At 45.1% G+C, this 15,974-nt stretch overlaps 2 protein-coding genes across 2 annotated transcripts; both read right to left on the bottom strand.

The window, feature by feature from the left end:
• Positions 1 to 11,418: 11,418 nt before the first annotated feature.
• On the bottom strand, positions 11,419 to 12,869 carry LOC147983507 (uncharacterized). Its single transcript, XM_087540757.1, has one exon. It carries the CDS (start codon positions 12,867 to 12,869, stop codon positions 12,033 to 12,035), a length of 837 nt encoding a protein of 278 aa, XP_087396883.1. The 3' UTR covers positions 11,419 to 12,032.
• A 1,540-nt stretch (positions 12,870 to 14,409) lies between these two features.
• On the bottom strand, positions 14,410 to 15,052 carry LOC147983506 (uncharacterized). Its single transcript, XM_087540756.1, has 2 exons — positions 14,754 to 15,052; positions 14,410 to 14,674 (listed from the first exon to the last, which is right to left on the bottom strand). Exons 1-2 carry the CDS (start codon positions 15,050 to 15,052, stop codon positions 14,410 to 14,412), a joined length of 564 nt encoding a protein of 187 aa, XP_087396882.1.
• Positions 15,053 to 15,974: the final 922 nt, after the last annotated feature.

The raw sequence follows: 15,974 nt of genomic DNA, 5'->3' as shown, positions 1-15,974 counted from the left end.
TTCAATCCTAATCAAAAAGGCTCCATTGGAAGAAGCATATACCAGCTACATAGAGTTTATACAAGTAAATGGACCATAGGCAGGCAGGTGAAAACAAATGGATTGTGTCATCAACAAGACAAAACCTTTGTTTAGATTGCATCTTAATTACTACAGGAATACAAAAGGACAAATTATGTCGGTTTAGATCATCAAAAAGGATTTCTTTCTCGAAGCCAACTTATTTCTTTCTAACATACAACAACTACACGATTTCAAAAGGTAAATTTCACGAGTCGAGGCTCCTGCTTTATCATAAAGCAAAGGGCTCCACACCACAACAAAATTCGCTCCCTCCCAGTACAAGCAAGCATCCAGACCCATCGCTACAGCCTACAGGATTACAGAAAACAAAAAGTAAAATGTAAACTCCAATCCATCCATGGCTGCTGGTTCTTGGCGCGGACCAGCAAAAACACGATGATCATCCATTGCTTCCTGCAGGACAAACATGACAGGGTACATACAAGGTCGGTCAGTAGGATGCTAGATGGACATGACTTCATTTCTCTCTGGTACCCCACCACACAGCCAAAATGCCAAACCACAAATTGTTCCCATGGCATCATACTATTTCACAACAAAATCATGCTACACAGAAACATACTACTCTCATACTTGCAACATGCACTTGATTGATACAATGCACCGCATCACCAAACAATCTGCATCATTTTGTTCTATTGACATATCATTGCAACTTCATTTCAGCATCGTACTAGCACATGACAAGACAAAGCATTGTAACAACAGTGATGGTTATCCTAAATTGTAATGCAACAGCTCGCACTCCCAGGGTGGGTAGGAGGTTGATAGATTTGGTGGGCATGGGGATGAAGAGGTTACCTTTGCCTGATTGTACTTCTCCTCCTTCGTCTGTCCTGCAATGTATTTTTCCTGGGAAATGTTTCATGCCTCAGGCAGCGCGTCTTCACCTTTGTTTTACTGGAGGCATACAAGGGGGAGATCAATGGCTCTGTGTGCGGCTGCTCTTTCCTTGATATCTGAAATGCACAAACAGCACCGAGGTAATAAGAAAGAGTCCATGCTCTACTTTTTTAATATTAAGGGAAAAATAACCAGAGACTTTAAAAAATGGAGAAAAGCCCGGTGGGTAGCAAACAAGGAGGGACCTCATAATTGACTTCCATATAAAAAGGTTACCATGCTAATACAGAACACGAAACAAATTCAACACATGCCTGCAATACCGCTATGGACGTAGTGAGTGAAGATTATGTTACACAATTGCAAGTTTTATGTGAGGAAAACTATAGCTCCTGTTACAGCAAATAACAATACCAGTGGTCTTGCCATAGATACAACTCCAGTGATGTAGTCATTAATCAACCCATAACTAGCTGAATCAAGTCGATTTCTTCACGGTTTATACGAGAGCAGAAGTGCTCTACAAGTCACCTCCTCGGAATCGACCAAAATTAGTTGACATTTTCGAGCAGTAGCATGGTAAGTTCTCAGCGAAACACACTAGTATTGTTGAGTCAAAACCCTAGAAAAGAACCTAACTCTGGTCTATTTGTTAGCAAGTGAACCATATGACTCGGGGATTTCACGAAACAAGCTATGAACTATGTCATCGCATCTTAGAATCCAGTATGGCTAACTGGCTAAAAGCAGACCAAACTGTGAGGCCAAATTTATATGGACAGTAAGAATGCATTGTATGTAGTACGTTCAAGGGCAATCTAATAGTACAAGAGTTCAGAGTGAACCCCTGATGCTCGCAACGGAGGGAGTTGTTTCGATTCAACAGCGACGATCAAGACATGTACAGGCGTATTTCAATTCAACAATAAAATTCTCTACAAATATAACAGCCAGCACACATGCTTCATATTTTCTCAAGCATAAAATTCATATTACATGAGAAGGCTTTGCAGAACAGAAACTCCTACAAGAACAGCACCGCTGGGCTGCTATACTAGCTACTACACGATGATAAAACCCCTATAAGTCAGCATGGCACAATGGCCAGCCAAAAAGGTTCTCCTTGATTGTTCAATCTAAAACTTCAGACCTATAAAGTGACCATAGAAACAGCCTCTCCTGGATTTTTCAACTTAATAAGCTAGTATTGATCATTGATAATCTCTTTTCAGATAAAACAGAGGAAGGAGAGGAGCTCACGGTGGCTATTTTGTAGGCGATGCCAAACAGCGTCGCCGGCGGCAGTTGCACACCTTGCGTGGAACAATGAAATGAGCCCCTTCACCTCTGCTATAGAGAAACCATCCTGCTGCTACTGCGCGATGATAAGAGAGACGCCTGTCAGGACCCAATCTTGGCAAGCTCCTAATGTCTGAAGATTCTGAAGAAATGGACACTTATACTGTTCACCTGCAGCTCACTTACCACTTCGCTGCAGCACCGTCCATCTCTGATCGAAGGGAGCACAAGCACCTACTGTTTATCTTCTTTCTCTCTCGTTTCTGTGGTTTGCTATAAAGTCGTGTAAGCCGAAGGGCAGACATCTTATCTCTAGTATTTGGGGTTGAACTCTAGTCGCTGCCATGTTCTGGCCGGCATAAACTTCTGTTGTAATCTCCTAAATTTAGTAAAGCATTCCTCCGTGAGTAGTGACTTGTTGAATTTCCCATGTTCTGTGCATTTCACCCTTGAATCTCTCTCTGTTTCCCGAATTCCATAGCTACGACCTGTCAAGGCCATACATAAGCTTTCACTTGATAGCAACATCCAGAGGCCATACATAGCAAGCAACATTTAGCACAAGCAATCGGCACTAAACACCAAGCAATCGAGCTAATTGAGCCAAAACAGTAGCAAAATCCTAACTAAGCCTAGATCATCCATGGCTCGACAATGGCCAGTAAATAGAGCATGGTCGATGGCCACAAGGCGCAGAGCAGAGGACGTGAAAGAGTTGGAGTAGCTCACCATGGAGATTTTGTAGCCGGTGCTGAACAGCAAGCCTTCGTCGCATGGTTGCGGAGCCAATCTCTTATGTCCCGAATCCATCCTGCTGCTGCACAAGGAGAAGAGATCAACCTTAAACAGCAGGCCATGAAGCTAATTAACTTTAGAAAAAGTGAATGCATAATGACTGATCATCCGGATCAGATTGCATCCATGAAGATGAAACTGAATGACGCACACAAGACAAGTTATCGGGAGGGAGGAAGGCTTCCAGGGATGGAACCCACCAGCTCTTGTCAAGTTCAGGAGCCCCTTGTTAATGGTGTCCCTTGACTTTGATCCTGCCAAGTCATCGAACTCTACAAAAGTTAAATTTTCAGATTTCACTGACTAGGGATTGAACGCTGGTTGTAGCGGGAAGCAACACATGTTACTTTCAAGGACACCAACCTAAACTGTCAGTGCAATGCTTACATCACAACACTACAAACACAAGATTCTAAAATAGCATTTGTCGATGCAAACCAGATCTAGCTGGGTTGTTTTCTGAAAATTCACACTACAAAGACTTGAGAGTTGAAAGTAACGGCACTTGTTCACAGAAAGAAAAACAGACATTTGTATGTACACAACAAGCAAAATATGATGACTCCCAAAGATAAATTTCCAAGTATGTAGCATCCTCAGTGTTTCTTTCTTCTCTTCAATTTAAGCAAGCGGAGATGTAGCCGAACGGATAAAACATCATCATTGCAGCTTAACAGGGATGACCATGACAGTACATTTGTAGCATGAAAAAAAGGCTCAAGACAACCCAGTTTATTGCATACAGGACCACTGGAATTTATGTAGATGCATAGATAAACAAACCGGATAGACCCTATTTAGAATATCTATTATCCAGTAAAAAAGAAGATCCGAGATTATCACAGCAAAATGAAATGGCATGGAAGTCACTAATAAGAATGCTAGGTACAACCTGCTGCATACTTTCCTTCGGTTTGGTGCCTTCTTCAGCTCCTACTTGGGCCTTTAAAGCTTCCATCTCGGCCTGTAGTAATTATTCATCTATGAGATTCACAGTAATGGATCTTCCACAATAACACAAGAAAGCACGGCCGGCAACTTGTTCTAAATTTGTGTGGGCAAATACATGAGGCAAACTTTAAATAGATCACAATGTTGTTAAGCTGGTTGATCTTGCCAACAAATACACAAGCTGAACATCCATACAGGGGTCAGCCCCAAGTTCAACCACAAACAGCAACATCTAGCTTTGTTTTCTATCCCACAAGCAAGAGACCATGTATAGCAGGGAGAAAAGCTATACCAGAAATAAACAAATGCTAAGTAGGAATCTGTAGCACCAAAAGGCTATTATTACTCCAGGAAAGAGTGATCAACTTCAACTAACACATAGAAATATCTACACTGGCCTAGCCAGACCACAAACTTGCAAAGCTCAACTCTAGCATGTACATATATAAGCCCAGAGTTTAACAACTAAAAAGGACCAGCTTTTCTCCTCTATAATAACAACAGTACATAATTGTGCAAACAAGGCAGATCAACTTACACACCATGCAAACACAAGCATACAAGGCATACAACAAGCATGTGACAACAAGTGGGCAGTAGCATCCTGAGCATTCCTCCTCTCCAATTTAAGAGATGTAGCAGGCAGGGAGCCATCATGTATGTAGAGCATAAATAAAATCAACATCTAACTTAACTGCCTTGCATATTACAGACAAGATCAAGAGCGCATGAATAAGAAGCCATCTCGAGCAGCGCCACAAGCAAGCTATGGTCCTGAGAGAGAAAGGGGAAGGAAGGGGAGGAGGGCATACCTCGGCCGAGGGGGCTCGGAGATGCTGTGGGAGGCCTAGGCGACCAGCAGGTGGTGCCCATGATGGCCCTTGCTGTTTCCCAGGTTGCCGCCTTCAAGGACCACCACAACAGTGAGCCTTCCGGCATCCTCTTGTCAACGTGGCCTGTCTTGCTAGGCTGCCACGCCATGTGCATCACCTGCAGCACATACAGACACAAAAATAAATTAAGATGATCATCGTCATTGCTAGGAGAGCAGTATGTATGGTTGATTGCCTAGAAACAAGCCGTGAGTATTTTCACTGTGGTTAATAAGTAGTAACACAGGAAGGACTCAACGTTGACCCGGTTATATGGTTAAACCTGAATCGTAATGGATTTCACATAAAAACAAAGGAGGGGCTCTGCTTGCTCATGTCCTCTGCTCAACATGCAAAGTCAATCAATGATAAGTAGATGGGAGAGTTTTTATCTTTTGACCGACAAAAAACTGAGCATGTCCTCTACTCTATTTTAACACAAGACATCAAACATTCTTCTGACTAAACAGCAGCCACAAATAAGTTGCCGTAGGAAAGTAGCATGCTCGACGTTGTTAACCAAGACAAAAACCATCATTAGCCTCACTACAAGCTGCCTAAATTAGCTAGCGTCTCAAATGAAACTAACTGACCATCCTATCAACATATACTGCAACATATAGGCGACTCACAGTCTGAATCCATGGTGACCCACTGCACCATCTGGCACGCCTCCGACGCCGAGCTCTTCTGGATCACCGACGACAGCCGGGACGCGTACCCATTGCTGTAGCTGTAGTTGCCGTTCCCCCGAGACGGCGTCTGCTGCTCCGTACTCCCGACCGGCGCCGACGCGATCAACAGCGGCGAGTACAGCACCGACAGTGACGACAACGAGCAGCTGCTCGCCTCCCACTTGAAGCTCACGTTTTCGCTGGACCCGGTCCCAGACCTCATGTCATCGTCACACTTCCTTGTTCCTGCTATATGGGCACCAAGTAGAAACTGAAGCTAAAAATGGTGCAGATTCATGGAATAAATGGAACGTCCAAGCAAACTTAATTTAATTTTGGGCATGCACATATATACAAATTGAAGGACCAAACTTCCATTGATGTGTATCCTGCACGTACATACAATTTGCAGGTGCATATCAGCTAGCTAGTATATATAGGACCTCTGCTCTCTAAAGCAAGAAAGATTCAGTTTTCTTGTCACACATATATAATGTGGTTGTGACTAAGAAAGTTCCAGTTTCCTTGTGACGCTCTAGGTGATGTGGTGCAGTGCAGCAAGCAAATTGGATGGCAATGTTTGGTTTGATATGCGACGAACACAAACATGAGAGCAGGTTACAACTGAAATCCTGCTGCTACAAATTAGCTTATTAAGTGGATGAACATGAAAGGTGCAAACTTGAAGTGAATTTTATTCAGTCTGGCCTATGTATGTGTGTTTCAAGTTGCTGCTACTCTTGCCAACTCCCTGCCTGCTCTTGCCTGTCTAGTGGTGACCACAAGCAGCAGCAGCAGCACGGCACCCAACTAACAAAGAAGAATAAAACGGAAGCAGAGTGGCTTACCGAAGAGGCCACTTAAGCGGTGTGCGCTGCGAGTCCGTCTTCCCCTTGCTCTTGACCCTGCCCCTGCCTCCTTCCCCTTCCCATGGTCTCGCAGCCCATTGGGAGGGAGGCCGTCGTCAAGGGCCAAAGCAGCAGCCGTGTGCCACGCCCCGCTGAGAAAGAGGGTGGACGGAATCGACCTGATGCGGCTGGCCTCCATCGCGCTGCAGATTACATAAATAAATAAATAAAACACACAGAAGAAATTCTGAAGCAAAAAGCGGCGCAGATTCATCATGGAATAAACTGAACATTCAAGCAAATTTAATTTTGATTTTGGGCATGCAAGAATATACAAATTGAAGGACCAACGAACCAGTGGTGTATATCATGTAGGGTACAATACATGCAGATGCATATCAGCTGGCTACGATAGGACCTGATCTCTCATCTTTTTTTACTATACAATTGACCTCTCATCTTATCTCTGAGGAGAGAAAACTTCGGATTTTTCAATCACACCTAGTGTGGTTATGAAGAAAGATTCAGTTTCTTTTCTTGACACACTCTAGGTAATATGGTGCAGCAAGCAAATATGATGGTTCCCAAATATAAATTTCCAAGTACGAGTTGCAATGATTAATCACATAAACAAAAAAAAAGTGGACAGTAGCGTCCTGAGTGTCTCTTTCTTCTCTTCAATTCAAGCAAGCATAGGTGTAGCAGAAAGGATAAAACATCATCATTGCGGCTTAACAGGGACCACCATGACAGTACATTTGTAGCATGAAAAAGAAGTTTCAAGACAGTCTAGTTTATTACATACACGACCACCGGAATTCATTTAGATGCAGAGATAAACAAACTGGAATAGCCACTATTTAGGACATCTCTTATCTAGTAAAAAAGAAGATCCCAGATTACCACGGCAAGATTAAATGGCATAGCAGGCACTAATAAGCATGCCTGGTACAACCTGCTGCATACTTACCTTTGGTTTGGTGCTGTCTTCAGCTCCTACTTGGGCCTTTAAAGCTTACATCTTGGCCTGCAGTAATTATTCATCTATGAGATTCACGGTAATGGATCTTCCACAGTAACATTGGAAAGCATGGCCAGCAACTTGTTCTAAATTTGTGTGGGCAAATACATGAGGCAAACTTTAAATAGATCACAATGTTGCTAACCTGGTTGATCTTGCAAACAAATATACAAGCCGTACATCTGTACAGGTTGCAGCCCCAAGTTCAACCTCAAACAGCAACATCTAGCTTTACCAAGTTTCTATCCCACAAGCAAGAGACCATATATAGCAGGGAGAAAAGCTCTACCAGAAATAAAGAAATGCTACTAAGTAGGAACCATAGCATCAAAAGGCTATTATTACCTCAGGAAAGAGTGATCAACTTCAACTAGCACATAGAAATATCTACACTGGCAAAGCTCAACTCTAACATGAACTTATATAAGCCAAGAGTTTAACAAACCAAAAGGACCAGCTTTCCTCCTCCATAATAACAACAGTACATAATTGTGCAAACAAAGCAGAGCCACTTACACACCATGCAAACAAAGACATATTGAGAAGCTAACATGTATGCTTCCACACAATAACCGTAGCACGGGCATACAAGGCATACAACAAGCATGTGGCTGCAAGTGGGCAGTAGCATCCTGAGCATTTCTTCTCTCCAATTTAAGAGGAGATGTAGAACGCACGGAGCCATCATGTATGTAGAGCATAAATAAAATCAACATCTAACTTAACTGCCTTGCGGATTACAGACAACCTCGGCCGAGGGGGCTAGGAGATGCTGCGGGAAGCCTAGGCGACCAGCAGGTGGTGCCCATGATGGCCCTCACTGGCTCCCAGTTTGCCGCCTTCAAGGGCTACCACAACAGTGAGCCTTCCGGCATCTTCTTGTCGACGCGGCCGGTCTTGCTAGGCGGCCACACAATGTGCATCACCTGCAGCACATACAGACACAAAAATAAATTAACATGATCACCTTCATTGCGAGGAGAGCACTATATTTGGTTGATTCCCTAGAAACAAGCCATGAGTATTTTCAGTGTGGTTGATAAGTAGTAACACAGGAAGGACTCAATGTTGACTCGGTTATATGGTTAAACCTGAATCCTAATGGACTTCACATACAAACAAAGGAGGGGCTCTGCTTTCTCATGTCCTCTGCTCAACATGATAAGTAGATGGGAGAATTTTTATCTTTTGACTGACAAAAAACTGAGCATGTCCTCTACTCGCTCCATTTTAACACAAGACATCAACATTCTTCTGATTAAACAGCAGCCACAAATGAAAGTTGCCCTAGCAATAGCATGCTCGACATTTTTAAACAAGACAAAAACCATAATTAGCCACACTACAAGCTGCCTGAATTAGCTAGCGTCTGGAACGAAACTAACAGATCATCCTGTCAACATAAACTGCAATGTATGGATATAGGCGACTCACAGTCTGAATCCGTGGTGACCGTCTGCACAATCTGGCACGCCTCCGACGCCGAGCTCTTCTGGCTCACCGATGACAGACAGGACGCGTACCCATTGCTGTAGTTATAGTTCACGTTCCCCTGAGACGGCATCTGCTGCTCTGTCCTCCCGACCGGCACCGTCGCGATCAACAGCGGCGAGTACAGCACCGACAGCGACGACGATGAGCAGCTTGCTCGCCTCCCACTTGAAGCTTACGTTTCCGCATGTCCTGCTGTTCTGACTTTGTTTCTGATTGGAAGAAGTGATAGGGAAGTTCTGTCATATGCCTCATTGTTCCAAATATTGAAGCTGGCCTTTTGTTTTGTGCCCCAAAAATTTCTTTATTTCTTCTCCTAGGATGGCAATATAATGATATGCACACATTGCTGTAGAATTTCCCAATCGCATGACTGTTTTTTTTTGGTGTAGGTCAGTTGTTGCAGCGTTGATAGTATCTTGGACGGCATTCTAACTTTCTTGCCGTTTAACATTCACTAGTGGAACACTTGAATCTTCCATTCATCATGATTTACGAGTTTCACGTTTTTTTGGCAGAATCATCACATTTAGTTGCGGCCATTAGCTTTCTATGGATACCTTCTGATGTTTTGTTCTAGGGAGATGCGTATAACAGAATGTTTATTCCTTATTTTCATTCATATTTGGATACACATATTTAACTGGCAGTTCTTCTCTAACAAAGATTTGGGGTGTTTACAGCCATCAATGCAACACTTCACCTGTGGCCCTCAGCCTTAGTTGCTTGTGCCATTCTGACTTAAATAATGAAAGAAAATTATTTATCTTGAAGTCCACTTCCTGCCTCTTGCCCTGTTTTACGTTGAATATCTCAAGCCATAAATTTTGCTCTTAATGTACTACTGCAGGATCTGGATATCTCTCAAAATTCAGTGCTTTCTGGAGTTGATGAAGTCAACCTTCGCAGTCTTAGCGAGTGCAGAGTGGCAGACCAAATTCTTGATCTTGTTCCAAATATCGAGGTTGGCTTTTGTTTTCCACTTCATTTTCCCCTGTTTATTTCTTCTTAAAAAATGGCACCATAATGATACACACACACACACTTGACTGTAGAACTTCCGGACAACGTTAAGGTGTGTGAAGCACTGGGCGAAAAGAAGAGGTGTTTGCGTTAACGTAAGTCAGGTTTCATCACCATGTTGGTAACGTCTGCTTGAGCTGTTATGCTGAGCTAATTGTGTGCTTTGCTAGGCCCCTGGTTATCTCAGAGAGGTCGATTGCCCTGTGATGGTTGCGTGTATCTGCCTGGCCTACCCTAATGCTGCGCCAAGCACGCTGGTCACGATGCTCTTTAGCATCTTCGGCGAGTGGTACTGGCCGAACCCAGTGATGCTCTGTTCCATTCATGAAGATCGGGAACTTGGTTTTCCCGTGTGGGATGCACGCTTCAATCGTGAAGACCGGACGCATATCATGCCCATCATTACCCCGGCGTACCCGTGCAGAAACTCGACCGTGCACGTTTCGGCAACCACGCTGGAGGTCATGAAGGAGCAGTTCCAGATTGGGAATGAAGTCTGCCAGGTGTCTTTTCCAAGCCACCGTGCAAGAGTCAGTAGTGTTGTCGTAGCAAAGTAGTACCATCTCTGTTTTGACCGTGTCGTGATCTTTGCTCTTCGATGCAGGAAATCGAGATGAAGCAGGCTGATTGGGCTGACCTTTTTGAGCCGCTCGGTGATCCCCCCAGCGACGAAACTGCCGTTTCGTGCTGATAAACCATTGCCATTGACAAAAGAATCCTAAATTTTATTAACGGTATGCAAGTATCTAGGAAACTACTAAACGACCATGCCGTGGACACCAGAATCCTAAATTCAGTTAATACATGTTTTGCAAGTATTTCTGAAGCTAAACAAGACGTTACTGTGGGTGCATACATTGTTTTGCTTAGTCTGAGACCAGAATTAGATTGAGCTGGAACTACCTTCTCTGATTATTCAGGAATACTTAGCCAGCCAGTTATGTCATTCAGTTACCGTGATGTTCAGCTGATGCTAGTTGAACTGAACTTTGATGATCTCCTCGAAAGGGTTGCGCTGTGATGTACCAGCGGATGTGCAATTACTGTGGACCATCATGCTTACCAGTACAACTATTTAAATCAATGTATAGGATATGGCTAATCCGATCTCTTGTCTTCCTGCAAGTTCAAGTTTTACAATCCTGAAACTCCGTCTCTCCGAGCTTTCTTATTTTATACTGCTTCCATTTTGTCACGCAGCATTTAAATTTGTTGAGTTTCCCAATTCAGCTTCGCCAGTGTCTTACTATCACTACCAGTCTATCATAAGACAATATTTGTCGCTATTCCGTCATAAGCCTTGCGACACATTACGAATTACAGTGATGCTTAATGTTTTGTTAGTGTCTTCATGTCAAAATTTATTATTCTGTGGCAACACACAGGACATTACGAATTATCACGATCCACAAATTATGAATGTTGCTTGGGTAGTTAACCGGCTGAGAAGCATATGCCAAGCCTTTCAACAGAAATTTGTATACACACAACCTTTATTTTCTTACCATATATCCTTAAACTCTTGTTCAGGTTTACATTGTAACTAATTACCTGGCCACAGAGCTGGTTCATGCGTAGCATGGCACATCGAAAACTTAGTTCTTGTGCAGCGTCTTCCATCACCTCCAACCTGAGCTCTGTGGGGGCACCAATCCGAGAGATCCAACCTTCTTTGCAGCTGTTGTGGCACCATGGAGAAGAAGAGGTTGCCCACCAAGGGCCCCGAAGGAAATTAAAGAAGAACCAAGGAAAGTTGAATCTGTCTGCCTTGGCTAGGATCAGGACCTTCTGAGGTCATTAGACTTTGTGAAACTGATTGTAATCCTACCTCTTGATTAATACAAGTGTTTTCCCGAAAAAAAGGTCAGTGGATAAACACCCATCCCAGTAAAAGTAGTACTATATTGTTGTTCTGTTGGTACACGTTTGTGTATATGATTAAAATTCACCTCTTTCCTGTTGCTAAAAAATTTAGAGCCATAGATGCAAATACAATTAAGATTTATGATTCATGTCTTTCTATATTGAAAAGGATTCCAAATAGACGGGCGCTCCATGACATGAGTCATAATAACTGAGTGGAAAACAAAACATAAGTAGGAACTGATAATCATGACATGAATTTAACCTTTTACATCCAAAATGCCACGGGATCTTCAGCGAGGAACAACTTAGAGGTTGCTTCAGGCACTTGGTAGTATTGCACCTGTCGGCTCTTGCGAGTCGTCAGGTCTCCATTCATTCCATACGTGAGAAAGAATGTGGCGACACGATAGAAACAGCGACCAGGTAGGCGCGCATCTCCCTCCTCAACGAGGGCCTGATCAGCGGCAACGAAGACGCACTCTACGAGGCAGAATTCACCATCGCATCGCATGTCGACGAGGGTAGCGCTTACATGCCTCTCAGCCGGGTTGTCGCTGAACAGCTTCTCATTGCAGACCCTTGACGCAGGAGCAGGGCACTGCCCATCACCGGCATCATCAAAGCTGGGCACATCGCAAGAGTAGAGTTGGCCGAGGGTGTCCGGGTCTTTGGAGAGCCCGACAAAGGCCGTGAGGTGTGGGACGAAGTGGCCGCGGCCGGCAAAGGGCAGCGCCCAATTGCCGAGTAGTTTCCACGATAGCGCCTTTGTGTCGAAGGCAAAGGTGGCCGCGGCGGCATCCGTCCTGGTGCTGATGAGGAAGGTGCGCTTGTCAGCGTGCAAGGTGTAGGAGGCGACGTCATCGACCTTAAATGGCTGCCTGCGGAGCTGCTCCCACGACCAGCGGAGGCTACGATCCATGCTGCAATATGAAGCCGGGGGGTAGATGATATGCTCCAAGGAGAGCATCTCGAAGGACGCCGTGCTCAGGGTGAACAGCTTCTTGCCGACGGGGAGGTAGATGGGGGGATGATTCATCCATGGGTGGTCGCCTTGGTGCTTCCAAGGGCCGAAGCTGATGCCCCGCGACCGGACGCCGAACATGGGGAAGTAGCTCTCCGACGAGCCGTCACCGACCCAGGTCCACGGAATCTTCGGGCGGATGCATCGCCAAGATCCGGGAGCCAAAGGCCGAGACGAAGTACTTGGGGGCAGAACGCGGCGCCACCATGCGGAGGCAAGCGCTGCAGGGGCCGCAGCGGGGCTTCGGACCTGGCCTCGTCTTCTTGGCCGGAGACGGCCGGCTGCTGCTGATGACGGCCAGAGCTCGGCGACAGGCTTACCTTCCGGATGCTGTATCCACGGGACCAGTCGTCGAACACAAGGTAAAGGTGATGCCGCCGCGGTGGCTTTGCCTTCGCCGACCTGCTGTCCAGCGGCGGAAGACATCGCGACTCGGGGCTTGGCGATTGATCGTGTTGGGAGTAGGACTGGGAGCCGGCGGCGGCGGCGGCGGCTGTAGAGGATGAGTGGCGCAGGGATTGTTTCGTTGGTGTGGAGGCAGGAGGCGTCGTCCTGGTGCTACTCATGGGCTGATGGGCCTCGACCTCCCTGGGCTGTATGCCTGTTGCCCAGCTATTTTTTTTTCTAATTGTAACTTTGTGTTATTTTATTTGCTCAAAAAAACTTTTCTGTTGTTTTATAAAATAAAAAATTCATACAATTTACGGAGATTTTTTTGAAATTCAAAAATAAAATTTTGAAGTTTCAAAAAATCCTGAAAAATTCATACAAGTTTATATGGATGCATTTTACATGTGTGAAGTTTGACGATGACTACATCATGGTCAGAGCTACAAAAACACAAATTCGTGCATTTTTAATAGTGAACAGTGCAAACGCTGTTCATCATTTTCAAAATCATTGTTTTGTCTTTTTTCTATAGCTCTCACCGCAATTGATATCATCTTCAAATTTTACACATATGAATATTTTCAAACATCAAAATATGATTTTTAGAATTTTTAAAATAAAGGGCTCCATGGAGCTCATCCTCCATTTAGCATTTTTGGGTAGTATAACTGTATTACATCGAGCTAAAATTGTGCGAGACAGTGTTGGCTTAAAGATCAATTTGTTTCTTGATCGAGCTACATAAAAGATTCATACTCAACATATTACTCCCTCCGTCACGGTTTAGAAGGCACGCTTGGAAATTCTTTGGGATCTACGTGGTTATCTATTGGCTGTGAGATGGGCTAGAAAAAATAGCATTCACACTATGCATTTATATAGAAATAGTATATATGAGTACTAATTAGCTACTAGACATAAATGCAATGCGCCCTAAACCTTGTCTATTGTGGAAACGCACGTAAATTTAACTGTGCCTTCTAAACTATGACGGAGAAAGTACTTTTCCGAGTCAATCTTGAATGGAGCTAAAAGACGTGTGGATCTCGATTCTCGAGCGACTCACGAGTCTCGTTTCTTGTAGCCCTTAATTGAACCACTCGATCAACTTCTAATCTCTTCTTATACAAAAAGCAAACAATCAAAAATCAACAACGATCGACCCGGTACGCCGGTGTGCGGTTGTTAACCCACACGTAGGACAGTCGCCGGCGGGATACCGTTAACGAAGTTATAGCTGCTGGGGCTGCCCCAACACTACCCGGAGCTCCGCCGACGGTGACACCACAGTGCTCGCCGCTCCTTCAGTGGCGACGTAGGAGGCGATCCCGACCGCGGCCGCGGCGATCGACAAGAACGAGGCGCCGGCGAACACCCCGGCCACGAGGACGGTGCACTGGTAGTAAGAGGCGACGCCCTCCTTGGGTCGCCGCTCCGCGCTATCGTTCCTGAGAGCTCCGGCGAGGAAGGCGCACGTCGACAGGATCGTGAGAAACCTGCATGCAGGGCGCTTGACCTTTTTCAGTACAAATAAGGCCATTGAAATCTTCGTTCATGGAACGGTGCAGGCCGTACCATGAGAGTATCGAAGCGAAGTAGCCACCGACGCGCCCATGATCGGACGACGATCGCCTCTGCCGGCATCCGTCCCAGCAGCCGGTGGCCGCCGTGAGGATGGCCTGGCCGGTGAGAAGCGATGCGGCCGCGGCGATCCCGCAGTCGAACGCCGGCGTCCTCCGGTATACGCAGTTCACCCCGTCGTACCTGACGAAAGACCTGGACTTGGTCGCCTCGCCGATGATCCCCAGCACGGCCGCTGCGAGAGCCAGGGCGCCCACAGCGGCGCATATCACAACCACGTGTTTCTCCACCATGCCTGGGCGGCAGATATCTCATCGATCTCATCAGGATGGAGACAAGAATTGCCAATTATGTAGTGTCTACGTTCTGCCTTTCTTGCTCGCATGGTTTGATTATATCCATGCCGTGTCTTGGTATAAACGTACATCACCTTGAGTAAATCGTCTGAGTATTTTATTAGCTAGCTACAGTGGCACGAACACCTGTTTTACAGGGGCATTTGCATTGTTTTCGTCTTTTCGAAGACAAAAAAAGGAGGCAAGTGCACTCAACCTGCCCACCTGGCTTTCAAAGTTTAGACTTTTATGGCGCTCGTATTTTACTAAATTTATTTCAGAATAGAACATATTTATTTATTTTGATGGCAAGTGATGGACTTGTCGACAACGAGGTGTTTGCAGTAATTTCATTAATCTCAAAACATGTTTACTCAGTCTCTCAAATATGCTTATAAGGGATGTGTATGTTCTCGTGGTTGAGTACATGAACTTGTTTCTGAGCGTTTGAGGTTCGTGGTGTTGTGCCGCCTCCTCTCATGCAGCCACCTCCTATCAAAAAGATTAGGATTCCTCTGCCTTCCGCCGGCGGGAGGGCTCCGTTTTTACATGTTTTTGGGGTTTTGTTAGGGTTTGTGTCCTGTTCAAGAAGACGAGACGGCAGCGACTCCCTGAAGATGGAATAAGGTTCTCTCCGCCTAGCCCCGTCTCGGTGATGCGTCTAGCATCAGCAATGGGCGTGTGGAGGTGTCATCAATGGATCTGCCTTTGATGGATTTGCTTGGATCCGTTCGTCGTTCATCTACGTTCGTTTATCTTCAAGTTGGATCCTTTCGGTCTACGCTACTCTTCATCGGTGGAGCTTGTTGTTCTGGTGCGTTGGTCCTATGATCTTAGCACAACAACTTTCCGACTGTCTACTACAAAAAGTTTTGTCCGG

The sequence above is a fragment of the Triticum urartu genome, chromosome 2A, assembly GCF_056163025.1.
Source record: "Triticum urartu cultivar PI428250 chromosome 2A, HENAU_Tu73, whole genome shotgun sequence".
In the NCBI taxonomy this organism is placed as follows: Eukaryota; Viridiplantae; Streptophyta; class Magnoliopsida; order Poales; family Poaceae; genus Triticum; species Triticum urartu.
The sequence above is the reverse complement of the archived record's forward strand: the minus strand, read 5'-3'. Positions and strand labels throughout refer to the sequence as shown.

Bases quoted from the DNA above. Each gene is read 5' to 3' on its own strand.
- LOC147983507 (XM_087540757.1), bottom strand. From the start codon at position 12,869: ATGTTCGGCGTCCGGTCGCGGGGCATCAGCTTCGGCCCTTGGAAGCAC.
- LOC147983506 (XM_087540756.1), bottom strand. From the start codon at position 15,052: ATGGTGGAGAAACACGTGGTTGTGATATGCGCCGCTGTGGGCGCCCTG. The intron at 14,675-14,753 runs GTACGGCCTGCA...CCCTGCATGCAG, and splicing joins TTCGCTTCGATACTCTCATG to GTTTCTCACGATCCTGTCGA.